This window comes from Macrotis lagotis, chromosome X, assembly GCF_037893015.1.
Source record: "Macrotis lagotis isolate mMagLag1 chromosome X, bilby.v1.9.chrom.fasta, whole genome shotgun sequence".
Classification (NCBI taxonomy): Eukaryota; Metazoa; Chordata; class Mammalia; order Peramelemorphia; family Peramelidae; genus Macrotis; species Macrotis lagotis.
Window position 1 is genome coordinate 505,130,875 of NC_133666.1, and position 19,437 is coordinate 505,150,311.

Genomic DNA, 19,437 nt, shown 5'->3' on the forward strand with positions numbered 1-19,437 from the left:
GAGGTTCAAGTTTTCTCATCAGGAATTCATTGTACCAATGAAAAATCATAGCACGGACCAAAAGAATTTTAAAAGTACCCCAGGCGGCTAGGTGGTGTAGTGGATAAAGCACCAGCCCTGGAGTCAAGAGTACCTGGGTTCAAATCCGGTCTGACACTTAAAAATTACCTAGCTGTGTGGCCTTGGGCAAGCCACTTAACCCCGTTTGCCTTGCAAAAACCTAAAAAAAAAAAAAAGTATCCCAGAAATCTTAGCCCTTCAGTGTTAATAATTTGTGTACTATTCCAATACCTTGCTTTATCCCAAGGTGATTTGGTTTACATCAAATTTAACAACATACCAAGAGAGCTAACTACTCAGAGGAAACCTATAAAAATTCTTATAGAGAAAAACAATCATGTCCACGTGGCTATTTTTTAAATTTCAATTTTTAAAGTTTTTTATAAAATTGTGGTATGTTCCTCAGATATTAAAAGTTTTTCCATGTGCTTATTTTATACATCCCAAACCAGATTATAATTTCCTTAAAGCACACCTTATATTTTATATCCTCAAGAATATAGTACAGTACTGAATATTGGCTGAGAAATATACAACATAAATAGAAAATGAGGTAACAACATTCACCCTTCCCATTCATGTTCCCCACTTACAAAGATAAGCTAAAGATGCTTTTCTTTTTTTTAATGTAGAATGATTTCACATTTATTTTCAACATATTTCTGGTGGGGTCAAAAATCACATTGATAAATTGAATAACTAGAAAAGTAGAGACTGAGATAGAAAACAGTTTTGTGCAATGGAAACAAAAATCGGGAGAAATTCTGGTGTTGTAAAAAAACATCAATTTTTTTTAAAGAAATAGCTGAATTAAGAATAAAACTGGAGAAGTGAGTCCCAAGTCTGCCATGAATAACCTTAGACAAATCATCCAAATTCTTAGGGCCTCTATTTCCTCATTTAAAAGATGAAAAGTTGGGGCAGTTAGGTGGCGCAGTGTATAGAGCACCAGCCCTGGAATCAGGAATACCTGAGTTCAAATCCAGCTTCAGACATTTAATAATTACCTAGTTGTGTGGCCTTGGGCAAGCCACTTAAACCCAATGTTTTGCAAAAACTTAAAAAAAAAAAAATGAAGTCTGGCCCAGATCAAGGGTTCTTTTTTTTTAATTTTAGAAAGGTTTTATTTATTTTGTGTTTTACAGTTTTCCCCCCAAACTTGCTTCCCACCCCCCCACCCCAGGCAGTTTGTTAAGTCTTTACATCATTCCCACAGTATGCACTGATTAAAGATGCTTTTCTTGATGGGAGAGTGAAGTTTATTTATCAAGTATATGTAAGTCAATGTAAGACTCAATTGAAAATATGTTATTTACATAAAGTATCACAAGATTAAAAATACACAGTATTTGTATTTTAATACAAGTGTCCAAAAGCAAACTATAATAGTTTGCACAATACAATTAATTCTCTGCCACTAAGTATCAAGTTTCTTTAAAAAAAAAAGTCAAATATTTAAGGTTTTTGCTAATTAAAAAAGTAACCCAAAGATGTAACTAAAGTGAAGGTAAACTTTGGCAGTGTCATTTCCCAACAATCAAACTTAAAATTTGTATAATGTGGTCATCCATTAGTAGGTAAAGAAGCATTTCTTTCATCATGTGTGTCAATTTGAGGATTTTCTTCAACATCTCTGCCTACTTCTTCACCTCCAGAATCAGACTCCCCAAATGCTGGATTATTTTGTGGTTCGAAGTTTTCTAGAGACTGGCCAGTTAACCTCTAAAAAAAGAGAAATTATTTTAGCACAAAAGCTTTAAAGTTTTTACACATTATCAGTATATTGGTATATTAGATCCTCTATATAATCACATTCAGGATCCCAAAAGAGATCCTGTAATCCAAAAAAGGACCATGTGACAATGAAGCCCTTTGGATAGGTCCAGTAACTAGGTCCAGTAACTAACATTTGGAAACAGTTCAATATTCATGTCCTACCAAAACAGATTTTACCATAAACTCTTAAAATCAGCAATTTCAAAGTTTAGATATGAAAAAGTAAAGTAACTTTTTTCAGTTTGTATGAATTTTGGGCCTAAAATGAGACCAATAATTCTACATTAGGCCAGTTGTTTTGAAAATGCCAAAAAAAAAATAGGTATAATTTTGGCAACCCTAAAGTATGGGACACAATCAAGTTTTGGGGAGGGGGGGGGGGGTCAAAAAAACAAACCATTAAGTAAGTTTTACAATAGTAAAAAATCACACCATTTCGGTTCTTATTCAAATTAGTTAAAAAAAATTATAACAGCCAAAACATCTCATAGCTTTCTTTTTATTTTTTTTGGTGAGGCAATGGGGTTAAGTGACTTGTCCAAGTTCACACACCTAGATGTATCAAGTCCCTGAGATTACACTTGAACTCAGGTCCTCCTGATTTCAGGGTCAATGCTCCATCCACTGTACTACTGAGCTACCCATCATGGCTTTTTTTTTAAAGTATGCTTCAGTTTAGAGATCAAATCTATTTTTAGAGTGTAGGAAGAGATGGTTTGCTGTTCAAAGGATGTGAATAAACTAGAAATCGCAAAATTAAATCTCTAATACAATAAAAATCAACTTCAAATTTCTGAAAGCAATTCTTTAAGTCTTATGAATACTAAAAATGCTTACTTCTATCATATCTGCCATATATTGTACATGTCCTGCTAGTTCTGCCAGTTCCTTATTTTCTTCTTTTAGGTGGGCAATTTCGTTGTCCTTCTGTTCAATTTCTTTATGTAACTAAAAATACAAATACAATTTTATAAGGTGTCTTGTTTCATGAAATTTAATTCAAGGTAACAATATACATTAAACATCTATTATGTGTCAAATTACCTCTTCCCAAGGAGTCTGAAATCTAATGGGGTGAAAGGAGACAATCTACATTTCTACATAAATGATTATAATAAAAGATTTGGAAAAAATCCCAAGAAATTTGAACATTGTGATCTTGAAGGAGGGGGAAGAGGTTATCAAGAAAGGCTTCAGAGAAAATACCTAAGTTGAGCTTTGAAGGGAGGGGCTTTGACACCGAGCAAGCACTTGGGATAGTCTAGAATAGAATAATGGATGGTGTCAGTAAAAGTATGGAGATCAAAGAGAGTAGGATAATAAGATGAAAAATTATAGAGCTTGCCAGCAGCCAGATTATGGAGGGTTTTAAATAAACAAGGAGTTTCTCGTAGTACTATTAGGAAAAAGAATGGAGAGTCCCTGATATATTCTGAGCACAGCAAGATAGTCATGGAGCAGAGTACAGTAAGACGATTTGTGGGAAGTAGAATCAAGAGGACAATATATACAACTAAATATAAATGAAACTGTAAATGAAAACACAGAAAGGCAGAAAATAACTCATATTAACTGCAATTAATCATCTTGGTCTCAGAGAACAAAAAGAAAATATATTTCTCCCTTGAAAGAGATGTGGAGGACTATAGGAACAAAATGTTGCAAACACTATCAGTCCTATTAATTTTCTTTGGTAGAAGGAAGTACTTTATGAGAATAGGAAAAATTGTTTTATTGAGGCTATGGTGTAAGACAAAAAAAAAAGAGATTATGTGGATGATGATGCAAAGGACGGATTAGAGACAGAGAGAAGATTAAGAAGGCTACTATAATATTTTAGACAAGAAGAAATGGGAAGCCCAAACCAGATAGTAACAGTAGAAATGAAAGAAAAGTATACAAAAGACATTTTAAAAAGGAGAAAGAAGGTAACTTAACAACTAATTGGATAGAGAAAACAAAAGGAAGGATCAAGACTGGAAGTCAAAATGATGAGGACAGTTTGGAACATAGTAAGTTTAAGATATCAATTTAACATCCAGGCAAATTAAATATTAAATATTATCTAAGAAAAATTTTAAATAACAATTATCTTCATATAGAAGATTCACAACAGTGGATATACTCATTTTGTGGCAAAACATAGTTAAAAAGTTTTACTCTAACATAGTGGGGATCAAATAAAAACTGCCCCTCTTCCCCTATTCTATATAGCTTCTTGTGTCTCACATTAATTAAAATTGTATGCAATAATTCTTTTAACATTTACTTTTTTCTTCATGCATTATTCAAGTTAATCAATGTGTTTTAATCCCTAAGCACACAGCGAACCTGTGCAATCCAGAAACATTCTTGGGGGGGGGGGGTGTTAGAGGGAGTAGCACTGCAGGGAGAATGGTACACAGTAACAGAAAGTTGACTAGAATAGAATACACACTTTTTCATTTTCTTGTAGTACTTCAAAAAGAGCCTTCCTCCGTTTTTCTGCCACTTCTTTCCAGTACTGAGAAGAAGGGTTTTCTGCAGTAATTAATAACAAATGTTAAAATTAATCTTAAATTTCATAATTATTAAAGTTAATAGAAATTATTTTGATTCTTGAAACACACAGGTAAACCAGGAGTTACTCTGTCTGAAATGGTTAACTCTACATCTCACAAATGGAAAAAGTTTTATTTCTGATCATTTAATCTCTTTAGTAACTTTTTCTATTATAATCTAATCAGTAGGGGTGGCTAGGTGGCGCAGTAGATAGAGCACCGGCCCTGGAGTCAGGAGTACCTGAGTTCAAATCCGGCCTCAGACACTTAATAATTACCTAGCTGTGTGGCCTTGGGCAAGCCACTTGACCCCATTTGCCTTGCAAAAAAGAAAACCTAAAAAGAAAAAAATTCTAACGCTATACTGACTTCATATAATATAAGTTTTCCTCATACTTAAATCTTGTCAATCAAAATTGCTGGTGTTCTGCTAAGATACATTTTTTCAAAAAATCTGGGATCTTAAAAACTGAGAGCATCTTATACAGTAGTTGTAGATTTTTTTTTTCTTGCATTTCTCACTTTTTCAAGCTTGTTGGCTTTGCACTCATTGTTTAGTGTTTGTTACCAGTATATTGGGTTACATTTTGCCAGGTTCTGCCTAGAAATAGCTCAGAAAAGATTTTCATACAGTGCTAAATTCAAGTTCCAAGTGATCCAGTTTGCAAAAGTGAATGAGAACCAAGAAAACAATCCAAGATTGCCTATGGGAAGAAGAAACCTTCCTGAAAACATCACAGCAGAAGAAAGCCATGAGAGGCAAGTCAGCAAAATGGTCTAATTTAGAGAGGGAATTGAAGAACTGGACTGAAGAGCAAAGGGTAATTGGAATTCCTGTGTCCCCATGAGGCAAGAACTGCTGATGAAAAAGAAGTTACTGATTTAAAAGGAGAACACAATTGATAATTCAAGTTCATGAAACAGAATGGACTAAGTAAGCATGCATCCACGCACCAGACTTGCTCAGGGAGTGCTTGTAGTCAACCATAGACCAGAGCAAGGCAGGAGAGCAGTCAGAGCCTCTCCTAAGACAATGATTCATAATCAAACACAGACAAGGATGAGCTAATGAATGGGAGTTTTGTATGATGAATAAAACTTGAGTTTAATAACTTTATATAATAAATTTTTCAAATTTTTCAACAGCCCCCCCCCCAATTAAGGTGTTTCTTCTACATGGGGAAATATAATACATGTGAAAAGTGTTACCAGCATAAATGTAAGCAAAATACCTAAAATAAAAATCCAATTCACACTAAAGGCTTCACCCATTGAAGAATTAGCAACAGAAGCATATTAGCAAAAAGTAGGGAGTTTAGTTCAACAACTTTTTTTTTGTTTGTGCAAGGCAATGGGGTTAAGTGATTTACCTAAGGTCACACAGAAAATAATAAAGTGTCTGAAGCCAAATTTGAACTCAGGTCCTCCCACCTCCAGGGTCAGTGCTCTATCCACTGTGCCTCATAGCTGTCCTCAACAAAAAATTCAATAGCAACACAAATGGAACTTGAGATCCTTTTTACTTCAACTGGAAGCCATGACAGGACTAATGATAGGCATCTGGGAAAAATGGAATGACATTACAGAAATACATAAGCAACACATTTATATACCTTTAATCATGAGATCAAAAGCTTCTTGAGAGACTCCATCAAGATTTTCATTTTCATCATGCTCTGGGTCTATATCATCAGTATTAGAAGAAGACTTGGATGTTAGCTGATCATGACAAAGCTTCCTTTTGGATATTGCCTTGACAGAAATTTTAGGTAATAATTACTAATTCTGATTGAACAGACATAAAAAATATATAGTAGTTGCCTTTCAGTCATGTATTAAGTCAAAACAAAAGAATTTTAACCCCTCTGTGTTAAATTCCTAACTTTTTAAGTGTCTACAAGCCTATGAATGCTAAACCATTTTTAATTCTATCAAAATTGAAGTTCATAAACTTAAATGTGATTCATATTATCTGCAACAGTTACTAGTTTAATAGCTTGTATGTTACATACAAATTTCCCTTCAGGTATATTTGAATAAAAACAGAGACAATATAGGAGTTATTTAAGCTGTTTCCTCACAAAAACCAACCATTACAATAGCAATATTTTCCTAGTGATGTTATATAGCCACAAGTCATAAAACATAATGATCTATGAAGAGGAATATTATCTGGTCATGCCATAGAACACCATGATCTTTAAAGAATTAAAACTGCAGATGACTCAGGAAGAGTAAACAATGATAAACTATGAATGACTGTCATTCTCAGCGATACAATGATCTAAGAAATTTTCTGAAAAGCTTATTTTTTTTGTTTTAATTTTTTTAAAAAACTTATGAAGAAAAATTCTACCCACCTCTAGAAAAAGAACTGATGGAGTCTAAATGCAGATGGAAGCAAACTTTTTAAAACTTTATTTTTCTTTGATTTTTTTATCTGGATTTTTTTCACAATATAACTAATATGGAAATGTTTTGCATAACTATACATATGTAACCTATTTAAACTGCTTGCTTTCTCACTCAGGAGGAGAAAAGTAGTGAGAAAGAACTTGGAACACAAAATTTAAAAAAACAAGATGTTAAATGTTTTTATATGTAATAGAGTCTCAAAGGATAAAAGTCATGTATGATTATTGATCTGCACCAGAAGAGGTCATGGGATGCAGAGCCTGTATTTAGGTTTATGACTCAGCTCTACTAATTACCTAGCACAAAATGTACAAGTTATTTAAATCTCCTGGACCCCTCAACTTCCTCATCTGAAAAACGGACATAATAATAATAATATTCATACTCTACTTCACAGCTACTATTAGGAAACCAGGCTATAAATTATAAAGTGTTACATAAATGTGACCTATTATAATCATTAATCCTAGACACATGCTAACTTTTTTTTTTTAGAATTTTGCAAGGCAAATGGGGTTAAGTGGCTTGCCCAAGGCCACACGGCTAGGTAATTATTAAGTGTCTGAGCCCGGATTTGAACCCAGGTACTCCTGACTCCAAGGCCGGTGCTCTATCCACTGCGCCACCTAGCTGCCCCTCATGCTAAACATTTTTAAACTTGTAGTTACCGAAGTTAACTTCCTTTCCACTAAACTCAATAGCTTAGCAGAAGGATCAAATTCATCCACAGTGCTGTCCTATCTGAAATTTTCTTCAACTCTCAATTGGACAAAAAAATGGATATATTCAGATTATTAAAATATTCACTTGCACTAAAGTTAAATTCAAAGTAGGATTTTGAAGTTTCCCCATACTGAGTTGTAAACAGCATTTATTCTAGGAACAAAGGCTGTTTTACTATTCAACTAATCCTGTATTTCACTAATATGTATTTCTAGGAGATATTAAAATCATGTTTTTATTACTACTTACATCCATTCTACTCCAATACTACATACCTCACTTACTCTGCCAACTAAAGAACCAGCTGCAGAAGGCTGAATCATCTTGAGTGTTCGTCTTGGTATAAGACTGCCATTTGTGTTTTCCAAGAAATAATTCTACAAATTAAGATAGATTGTTTGATATTAAATAACTATATTTATAATTAGCATCATGTCTATCATAATAGCAAAAAAAATACAATTGTTAAACATTTAATGCTGTTATAGTATTCCTGAGATGAAAAACTTAAGTTTCCATCTGGGATACTTTTTCAATATAAGGAATTTTAGATATTTCAAATTTAATTCAAATTTCTAAGTGTCTACAATGTACAAGATACTGTCTTTAATCAAAACACTTTTCCCAAAGAGAAATGATCCCTATTTCTTGCAAGAAAAACATTATATCTCATTATATTATGCTTTGCTTGACTAATAAAAATACATGCATAATTAACCAGATTAAGAATATTACCTTAGTCATTAAGTATGTGTGACATATTCTAATATAGTTATTAATTATATTACTTATATTAATTTATATACATATAATTAAATTAATTATAATTTGCTTAATATATAAGCAAAGTTGTTTCTTTTTTTTAGCCAGCATTTTCTTCAAACTTTCAGTTTACAATGCTATAGATGGCTTGGAGAAATGGTAGAGAGGGAAAAGAAGGTGGAAGTACTTAACATTTCCCTCCTGAGAAAGTGGCAGGGGGCGGCTAGGTGGCGCAGTGGATAGAGCACCGGCCTTGAAGTCAGGAGTACCTGGGTTCAAATCCGGGCTCAGACACTTAATAATTACCTAGCCGTGTGGCCTTGGGCAAGCCACTTAACCCCATTGCCTTGCAAAATCTAAAAAAAAAAAAAAAAAAAAAAGTAGCTAAAGTCATAAGTATGACATGAGAAAGTTAAAAAAGGACTCAATCACATCCTAAGACATACATATCCCACTTTAAATAAAACCCAATAAACAAATTAAAAATAACTATAAAGGGCTGTTTAATGTATTCCTTGTCTTTACAACAGACTCATTATGGGGTTCCTTTAAATAGCAAGATTAACAATATATTTTTAAATTTTGATTTCCTAAAAGTATATACTAAAGGAAATCATCTACTAAATAAAATAAAGTTAAGTCATTTTTAAAATCTCTATTTAGAAAACTTTTTCAAGGGTAACCTAAATATACAGGCAATTTTGTTTGAAGCCCATTAATCAAAATACTGCTAGAATTTCCTTGCTTAGGGCATAGTTAAAACACTCTGATCCAGCCAAGTCATTGTTTTTGAGAACAGTGTGTTCATCACCTTCCTTGTCAAATGTAAATATCCTGTATGTTTCCTGGATTGAAAGCTTTTTATTTTCAAAAAAAAATAATTAGTTATACTGCCACCAGGGGATAGCAAACAATGTTGGATTGTCAAACAAGGTTAGTTAGAACATGATACTATACCAGCGTGAGAAAGTTACTCATTTGCACTGTACTTCACATGACAAGCATTCACCTTTCCCACGGTAAAGTTTCTGAAGTCGATTATTATCTTACTATTCAACTGAAAATGCCAGCTACTGTGGGAACTAACACATTTTACTAACATTTCAGATACACTATAGATTACAACAGTTAGTTAATAGTCTTATGACAAATCAAAGCAAGCTTATCTTTGAAAGCCAAAAGAAAAAAGAATCAGTTAATTAAAAATTAATACTCTCCACTGCTAAAGTCTAAAATCAATCAAAAGAAGCTGGTCATTATTAGTTCATGTTGAAATGTGCAAGATTCTTGTTTTTGCCCACAACAAACCCTTTGATTCAAAGAACATCACAAAATGCCTTTGCAAGGAAGCTTAAAGATTATCAAGTTTATTCCCCCTCATTTTATGAGGAAAAATCTTTGAGAATAAGGTAACACTGCTAAACTAGAATCCAGGTCTCCTAACTAGTATTCTAGGGTCCTAATCATTCCAATTTAATGCATAAAATAGTGAATCCATTAGGGGTATTCATTGCTGAGTTTATTGATTTGCTTAATCCATTTTTCTAAAGTGATTTATTTCCCTCTTTTCTTTCATGTGTATTTCTGTGAATATAAGACAAACAACGAAACTTTTTGCAATCAAACCTATATGAAGTAGATTCTAAGTTTGAAAAGTTATTTAAGGTCTATCCAATATCATTAAGAACACCAATTCTCCTAAATTTAGAAAAAAACAAGCAAATACCAGGTCCAAATACAATGAGAACAATAAATTTGGAATGGAAGTAAATTCAAATGACAACTTTGCTACTTAGTATTGAGTGACCTTGGGCAAGTGGATAACTTATCTATAAAATTAAAAGACTGGACTAAGTGATCCTGAAGGTCCCTTTTCTAAACTCTAAAGTTAAATTATTATAATAAAGCATGTCGTGTGTATATATATATATACACACACATTTTATACCCAGAAAAGGTCTCTAAAGCAGTTCTGCTGATTTTTTTGAAAGGGTGGGGGGAAGTGAAGGATCAAACTACTTCACATTTTCCAAAATGAAAATTTATACTTTTTTTTTTGGCTTACATCTCTCATATAACCCCAAGTGGTCCATATGAATTTCTATTATAGAATCAGAATCACAGAATCTAGAGTTGGAAAATATCTCAAAAGTCATATATAAGGCAAGATCGTTTCCTATCCAAGTATGCACTACAGATCTTTGCTCTATTATTCCCAACTAACTGGAGAATGCTCTACCTACATTCCCTGTTTTACCTGCTAAATTCCTACCCTTCTAGTTCATGCCAGAGCTAAAACTAGAACCTCTAGCCTAATAAAGGTTTCTTCCATAAAATTCATCATTGAGAATTATATCACATATATATATATGTATATATATATATATATATATATATATATATACCCTTATGAAATCTTGTTCTACAAGACTATAAGCTTCAAGAGGACAGAACATGTCTTAAATGTTCAATGCATCTGCTGATACATCAAAAATTAATGCAAATGTGAACTGATGCTGAGTGAGATGAGCAGAACCAGCCAGAAAAACACTGTACACCCTAACAGCAACATGGGGGAGATGATCACCCTTGATGGACTCGCTCATTCCATCAGTGCAACAATCAGGGAAAATTTGCGGCTGTCTGCAATGGAAAGAACTGTGGAGTTTGAAGACAAGGGACTACTACCTTAAATTTAGGGCAAAAAAAAACTGATATCTTATTGTCTGATCTTGCTATCTCTCTTATATTTTATGTTTCTTCCTTAAGGATATGATTTCTTCCTCATCACATTCAATTTGGCTCAATGTTTACTATGTAAACAATGTAAAGACTGATAAATTGACTTCTGTGGGAGAGATTAGGGGAAAAAATTGTAAAACTCTAAATAAAATCCTTAAAATAAAAAAAAATGCAAATGCAACATAAAACCACACACCAATATAGATGGTTTTCAACATTTCATAGCTTGACAAAAGAGAAAGAATTTAGAAAAAAAATCAAGTAAAATGAAATTTAAAATCTTATAACTATTTTAAAAAAATGCCACTCTACCAAACTTATATAAAATTTTATATCACCCTTCTACCTAACATTACCTACATCCTGACAAAAGAGGTAATAGACTAATGATGAAAAATTAGACATAGATTTTTGGATATGGTCAATATGAGAATTTGTTGTGCTTGGCTGTAATATATTTGTTACAAAGGCTTTTTCTTTTTCAAAAGAGAAGGAACACTGGAAAAGAAAATAAATGGTAATTTTAAAAATTCAATTAAAAATTCAATTGCTTGCTCTGATTAGTAGACAGCATCTCTGACCTAAGTGAAAGAATATAGACAAAGGTCGTCAGTCTAGCATCAGGAGACCTTGGGCAAGTCATTCTAATGGGCATAATACTTGTATTACCTAGTTTGGTGCTACTGTAAGGAACAAATCATAATATATGAGCACAGGTTACTACTGTTACAAGATGCTTCTAAACTTATCTACAACTCTGTTACAGCTAAAAAGTGACAAATACCTTTATAGTTCCTTTGGATCCTTCTTTTGTCTGCTTCATTCTGGAATTCATCAAAAAGCTGAAAAAGTCAGATTTTTAATTACTAAGACCTGAAAAGGAATACATAAAATAGACCAAAAAAATATCCATTGCATACAGACAAGCAAACTCTAAAGAGTAATGCATATCAAGAAATGAATCTACAATTTTAAAGCAAAAGCTTAAACCATTAAACAATGCCTATTACAGTAGATATTTATTATGTTTAGATTAAAAAGATTGAATTTTAACATTACTTCACAGGTATGCATGGCATAAATACGATAAACAACCCATAAGGAAATTTTTGTTGTAATTACCATCCTCATCCGGTCTCAGACACTTAATAATTACCTAGCTGTGTGGCCTTGGGCAAGCCACTTAACCCTGTTTGCCTTACTACAAAAAAAAAAACCTAAAAAAAAAAAGGAATTACCATCCTCTTACCTGCTAGACATTTTCTTCTTTTGTTCTAAGACCTGGCAAGTCTAGTCTTATGACAGTTAATAAAAAGAGACAGTTATTGATGTATATATTTTACCTATCTGTATTAAGCTTTAGCTACAAAAACTTACTTATAAAACAAAATTATAGAAGTAAAAATTTGGGAATAATGATCTTTTAGCCCATACAGGATTAAGTCTCAAAAGTCCAGTTAAATGGTCATCATGGAATCTAGGATACATGTAATTGAACGTGAGTGACCCCATGACATAAATTCAATACAAAGAGAACTAGCAATCTTGGTGTTCCAAAGTTGGCTCATATTAGAGAATAGATTCAAATCGGATTTCTCTTTTAAAAATCTGGAGAAGAAAAAGAAAAAGCCAGTCCTCGTTTTATATTGATAATTAATTTACGTTAAACCCCTCTCCTTTGGCAGTTTTACATCGCATCTAAAATCTAGATGGGATCCTTCAAGATAACGCAGTCCCCTTAATTTTCAGTTTTCGCCACTCCTCTAGTACAAAAGCTGTTTATAGCTTGTTTTGGTCTGATTCTCTGACCCCTCCCCACCCCCAGCCTTCACCAGCTCCCCCTTCTTCAACCTTCAACGGGGGGAAAAAAAACAAAACCGACCCTAAGGGAATACCAGGCACAAAGGAGGTGTCAGCAAGCCACAAAGAGTGAATGAAAGTGTTGCCATCAAAGTTATTCTCATCAAGATAAAAAACGCCTTTTATAAAACAGCCGAAATAAGAGGTCGGCTCTGACTACTTGAGTGTCTGTCTGTCTCTCGGCTGTTTTCCGATTGGATCAGTCTGCCTTTGCCGTCCTTTCCAGCCCTTCAGGTCTAACTCTCGGAGACACTCACACCGCGGGTTTGTGACCTACTGTTTTAGGGGACCCCCCGCCCCGTGGAAGCGAGGTGAGGCCCTTCTCGGGCTCGTGGCTTCAAAAGCACACAGAAAATCAATGTTTAAAGTTATAAAAAGTTTCAAAATCTCGGTTCACAGCTCCCTGGTTAGTTTCCAGCCCCCCCCCGCCCCCCAACACCGACAAATTCCGGCGCTGATGAAAGGAAGCGTCAGGCGGAGGCCAAGGCTTCCGACATCATCTCAGCGGGGCAGCAGGCGGGGAAGCCAGGGCGCATGCTCGAGCCCACCCTCCCGGAAGGCCCCGCCGTGCGCGCCTCCCAAACAGCCAATCAGGGGCGCGGAAGGATCAGCGCGCCAAAACCGAAGCAACCAACCAACGGAGCCGGCTTCCCAGCACCGACAGACGCTTAGACCAACCACTTCCCCTTAAGCTCCCCAAAAGAATCCTTTTTAATAAAAAAAAAATTTAAAAAAAAAGGAAAACCGCCCGAGGCTTAGGCCGTCATCCAACTAACATGCGCAGGCAGCCGGGGCCAGGGTCGCGAGGGATTTCTCAGAAGGGCTCGGCCATTCCGCGGCTGAGAAGCGCCCCCAGCTGCTCCCTCCAGTTCTCTCCCCCCGGCCTAGGTCCCACTCACCGGAGAGGGGCGCCCGGGGCCGGCGGCGCGCACCCACGCGCGCGGAAGCGCCCTCCCAAAGACAAGCCGGGGCAGAGCCAAAGAAACCGGAGAACCGCGGCCGGAGCCGCTAAATAGCGATTGGGACGCGCCGGGCCCGCCCCGAGCTGGCCACGTGACCGCCCCGCCCACAAACGGAGCCCATTCCGTCGCGCTTCGCTTTCCTTTTGGCCCCGCCCTCGGCCGCGAATACGCATGCGGGGTGCGGGCCTGCCGGGGGGGGGGCGTGGCTGAAACATGGGCGAGAAGCTTTCGCGCCGGTTCTCCGAGCCTCCCACGGCGGGCGTGGTCGCACCCTGTTGTGCTGATGGAGAAGGGAAGGACGCCATGCGGCCAGAACCGGCCTCAGCCCAGATCCTTGTGGCCCAAGCCGCGGGCCAGCTCCTTCTAACCTGCCTGCTTACGGGGCAGCTAGGCGGTGCAGTGGAGAAAGCACCGGCCCTGGGTTCAAATGCGGCCTCAGACACTTGATAATTACCTTAGCTGTGTGGCCTTGAGCCACAGTGCCTTGCAAAAACCTAAAAAATAACACTGTGCTTACCTTTCTTTGCAATTGCAGAGAGAGAGCAACTGATCACATTTGAACAGTAGAAGAGCCAAAGATACTAATCATTTATAATTATAATATTAATATAATATATTAAATGCAATTAATATATAACATTTAATGCAATTAATATAATAAAATAATATATTGTTTTATATTGTATATTATAACATTATGTATTATAATTAATAAGGTGTCTGTTATATATTATAATTAATAAAAATAATTGATATAATAATAAATAACGCACCCATTGTGCAACTACACTTTGACCTTAGGAGGCAGGCTTAGTGTTGGTATTTAGTATATAGGGCTGGAAATGGGAAAGCCCTGAGTTCAAGTTCTGATTCAGACTCAGCTATGGACAAGCCATTTAGTCTCTGGTCCACTCACCTCGCTAAAATGGGCATTGAAGGGGCTCCTCCTCTGAAAGCTGCTCACACCACTCCACACAATGGAGAAAAAAACTCATACTCCTGAGTTCAAATCTGGCCTCAGAAATTTACTATCCATGTGACCCCAGGCAAGACATTTAATTCTGCCTCAGTTTCCTTATCTGAAATGAGCTGGAGAAGGAAACAGTAAACTACTCCATAAATTTGCCAAGAAACTCCTCAAGTGATGACACAGAGTGCAGCACAACTGAACAACAACAGAAATATGTGTACATGTTGCTTTCCCGTGTGGGGGATAAAAATATAGAGACTGAGCAAAAAAAAAAAAAATTTGGCTTTTCTCAAGAAAAGGGCACACTCCAAATCTCACAAAGGTAGGAGCTGCCCCAAATTGACAGTCAAGCAAGATTATATGGCCTAACACAATTCCCCCCCCCCCCCCCAGCTCCTTCTCTTCCAACCAGATTGGTTAGGGTTTTCAGAGTTACAATCTTTACAGGAAGAAATCTACCCAGTCATAAAGAGAAGAATAAAATGTTTCATAAAATATTACCTCATCATCCATATGGTGAATATATCAGAAAAAGATTTCTAATGACCCTTTGATGTCTATCTAAATAATGTTTGAGTATGCAAGGTCTTCTAAAAAAAGTCTATCTTCTTATTTAGTACTTATCAAACAAGAGGAGGCTTATGAGCTCCTTTGGAATGCAAGGTTTTTTTCCCTAAGAACAGTCTACTGTTCTCCCAGTAAAAATAGTTTTATCATCAAATAGGTGGCTAATTTAAAATGCAAGGTCTCTCTAGAAATAGTCTACTGTTCCTCCAATAAGAAAAAAAAAAATCAGGGGTAGGTGCCTTGCTTGGAATGCAAGGGGTCTCTCTCTTCTAAGAATTGTCTAAGAATAATAGTCTGTTCTTGTTTTAATGTTTCTTAACCCTGAGAGGACTTCACTAGGAATATTAACCCTTAAGAAGGTCTTATTTGGGAATATCCCACTTACCTGTATAAGCTCCTTGAGGTCGAGCAGTGTTTTATTCTTGTTTTTGTACTTCTAGTGCCCAGCAAGATGTCTTAGACTTAATAGATGCTTGTTGATTGATCACTGGTCCAGTCTGTTGATAGAGATTTTATAGAACCAAGGACATAAGATTAAATTTTATAAGTGAGACAGTTTGTAAAATGCCTAAGTAATATTCCAGATAGACATTTGTTTTGTATTTGCTTTAAAATCATGAAATGGTAAAGATAAAGTCTAAAATCAGATACCCAGATTTGCTTTCCTTTTTGGATCCTTTTTATTAATCTTTTTGGAGGTTTTAGAATTCAAGGAGAGCAGACGAATTTATGTTAATCAAGTTGGTGATAGTGTTGTTGTTCAATTATTTTTTGTTTTTGTTTTTTTCAGTTATATACTTTTCTTTGTAACCCCATTTGGGGTTTTCTTGGTAAAGACACTAGGATGGTTAGCCATTTCCTTCTCCAGCTCATTTTATATATGGAACTAAGACAAACAGGGCTAAGTGACTTGGCCAGGTTCACATAGCTGGTAAGTTTCTGAAGCCAGATTTCAGCTTGGTAAAATGGGTATTTCTGACTCCAGGGCCAGCACTCTGTCCACAGTGCCACCTAAATTCCATTAATCTATTTTACATTACATCAAATTAGCAAGAGGCTCCATAAATACTTTTCACAGTGATAAATTGATGGTTTCCTACTGTTTTCAAACTGAAGAGAAAATGGTTACATATGAACTAACCTTATTATCTGGAACGTTTCTTATAAGTATGTATATTTCTGTTTTAACCACATATATGTATTAAGTAAAATATATTTTTCTTTTGTAGCCATATATATATATATATATATATATATATATATATATATATATACAGATGTGTTATTGACTAGCTAAAGTAGAAAATAAATTCACAAATTCAATGAAATATTTAGTTGACTAAGCATAGAAAGAATATAAAATCAAAGACTGTTATACCTAGATGATAGTTTTGCTGTTTGTCCTTCATTCTTAAATCTTGTTTTGTTTTTCAAGTTTTTGCAAGGCAATGGGATTAAGTGATTTGCCCAAGATCACACAGCTAGGTAATTATTAAGTATCTGAGGTCACATTTGAACTCAGGTCCTCCTGACTCCAGGGCCAGTGCTCTATCCACTGCGCCACCTAGCTGCCCCCATCCTTCATTTTTGAAGAAGGTCATGACATCAGGGAGGTGATGCCATGACAAAGACATGAACTGGATTTGAGTGAGGAGGTGCTGTGCTGGGTCACCAGACTCACTGTCTCTTCCAGAGCCATCTGGGTCCAGTGGCCAGATATAAATCAGGACAAGTGGAGATGGCCCTGGATTTCAAGGCAATAGGGTTAAGTGACATGCCCAAGGTCACACAAGTAGTATCAAGTGTCTGAGACTGCATTCAAACTCCCATCCTCCAGAGTCTGAGGTCAGTGCTTTATCCACTACACCACCTAGCTGCCTCTAGATATCAATATAGAGAAGATTTGAATCAATTCCTTCATTCTGTAATGAGAAAAACTGAAAAACTCAGAAAAATTAAGGGCCTTGTTTGTTCTAAGCCTTATTCGTCAAAGTTAGTGCAAAACTAGGTCTAGAGGTATTGAGGAAGGGTGCGAAAATTACTTGATTTGGAATTAGAAGATCTGTGATTGAATCCTCCATTCAGCTAACTTATGATCACAAAAGCCAGATCTCCTTATTTTTCAGTATAGTTGGTGCTCTTTCCATTGCAGCCTATGCTTACTCTACTATTATTTCAAAAACAAAACAAAACAAAAAACTATTGAGCATTGGTGGTGGCTATGTTTAATCTTCCATGTGACTATAAAATGTGAGCCAGCTGAGATGTCAGATGTAGCTTCTTGATTACTTTATTCACTTTTACCTTTTGTCCTGAGCTAGCATCAAAATGGAAGGCAGAATTAAGGACAAGATTCTGGTGTTCAACCCATTCTCTCAGCATAAGAACAAGGCATATCTAAATTAATCTTGTATAAAGAATAATGCAGGACAAGCTTAATTTCAAACAATGCTATGCAAGTACAGGAAAAAAGCAAACCAGATATTATATCTCTAGAAAAAACAAGGAATTTAAAAGTCATTCATAAAGTGGGACAGTTTTTTCTTTAAAAATATTTTTTTAATTATCCTTAAACACAAAAAGAAAAAAATTTCATTTCCACATGCAGTATGCAAAAGAGCAGGGGGAAAAAGATAATTGTATATGAATCACTAAATTGCTTAATATTTACAACTTACTTCTGAAAATTGTACGGGGCAGCTAGGTGGCACAGTGGATAGAGCACTGGCCCTGGAGTCAGGAGTACCTGGGTTCAAATCCGGTCTCAGACACTTAATAATTACCTAGCTGTGTGTCCTTGGGCAAGCCACTTAACCCCATTTGCCTTGCAAAAACCTAAAAAAAAATAGAAGAAAAAATAAAAAGAAAATTGTAACCTATGGCTCAAAGCCCATTTACCTAGGACTTTCCTCATTGATGGACAGTGATTACCCAGTGTTCCATCTACATGAGGGGGAGAGTTGGTCAGAGCTTGGGAGAAAAGAGTTCATATAAACTCCTCTAAATATTGTTAGTCTAGTCTAGAGGAAATAATTTTCAGGTTTAAGCTGAGCTCCTATAGCAAATATCAAATAAATTCATTTATCCAAGTAATAACATAAAAATTAGAAAAGTTCTACAAATGAGAATACCGACTAAACAAGGCAAAGCAAATAAGCTCTTCTCTTGAGAAGGAAATGTTTTGGCTCAACCAAGAGAGTCCCAGATCTCCCCCAAAGGGAAATTCCCTCAAGTCCCTGTTGTAGTAAGCTAGCAATAGGGATGGGATCAATGCTGGCTCCTACACATGTCAGCTTCTTCCCAGAGTCTTTCTCTCCTTATGGAACCTGAAGGGATTCTCTCTCTGGAACTTGAAGCCAAAGGACTGGGCTCTCTCTTCGCCTAAGCTGCCTCTCCTGCAGGGGTAGAACATTGAGTAATCATTCTCCATCAATGAAGAGAGTCTTAACACAAGTAAGCTTTGAACTATTAGTTACAAAAAGTTTATAATGAATTCTCTGTGTTCTTTCTTTCTTTATTTCTTTCTTTCTTTCTTTCTTTCTTTCTCTCTTTCTTTTTTAGTTTTTGCAAGGCAATGAGGTTAAGTGACTTGCCAAGGTCACACAGCTAGGTAATTATTAAGTATCTAAGGTCACATTTGAACTCAGGTCCTCCTGACTCTTGGGCTAATGCTCTATCTACTGCACCACCCAGCTGCTCCTCTGTGTTATTTCTAAACCTGAAAATAAGACACTTACAGGAAGATTTACTATGATGTATGTTAGTACATTGCCTGGTAATAATCATTCAGAATCTGCTTGAAGATCTCCAATGAGCTCTTAAGAGGATTAATGTAGGAAGCATAACAATAACCTTCTTTAAGAAGGTGATATATAGCTATCTGTCCAAAATTATTAGAAAAAGAAAATGAACTCAAATCCATTGCATCTTATTAACTGGCTGGGCTGGCCAATGAGAGCCCAGTTCTTATGAGCATATGCAGCACACTCCCATGGGGAATGTGCATGGGGGCATGCACAGATATTCAATAACTGTTTCTTTCCTGCTTAATAAGAGATGA

General features: G+C 35.9%; 1 protein-coding gene across 4 annotated transcripts; it reads right to left on the bottom strand.

The window, feature by feature from the left end:
- Window positions 1–1,238: 1,238 nt before the first annotated feature.
- On the bottom strand, window positions 1,239–13,946 carry GMNN (geminin DNA replication inhibitor). 4 transcript variants are annotated; one of them, XM_074205682.1, is made up of 8 exons: window positions 12,914–13,399; window positions 12,268–12,313; window positions 11,803–11,860; window positions 7,790–7,891; window positions 5,990–6,128; window positions 4,274–4,356; window positions 2,674–2,784; window positions 1,239–1,782 (listed from the first exon to the last, which is right to left on the bottom strand). In XM_074205682.1, the coding sequence occupies exons 2-8, from the start codon at window positions 12,276–12,278 to the stop codon at window positions 1,624–1,626; spliced, it is 663 nt and encodes a 220-aa protein (XP_074061783.1). In that variant the 5' UTR covers window positions 12,279–12,313; window positions 12,914–13,399; the 3' UTR covers window positions 1,239–1,623. The 4 variants fall into 4 exon arrangements, with proteins under 4 accessions (XP_074061783.1, XP_074061782.1, XP_074061784.1 ...); XM_074205681.1 differs by having other exon boundaries at window positions 12,901–13,399; XM_074205683.1 differs by lacking the exons at window positions 12,268–12,313; window positions 12,914–13,399 and adding an exon at window positions 13,778–13,946.
- Between the last annotated feature and the right edge of the window lie 5,491 nt (window positions 13,947–19,437).

Excerpts from the sequence above, each read along its gene's own strand:
- GMNN (XM_074205682.1), bottom strand. Across the intron at positions 7,892-11,802 it reads GATCCAAAGGAACTATAAAG|AATTATTTCTTGGAAAACAC; the intron begins GTATTTGTCACT and ends CTTAATTTGTAG. Across the intron at positions 2,785-4,273 it reads TACTACAAGAAAATGAAAAA|TTACATAAAGAAATTGAACA; the intron begins GTGTGTATTCTA and ends TTGTATTTTTAG.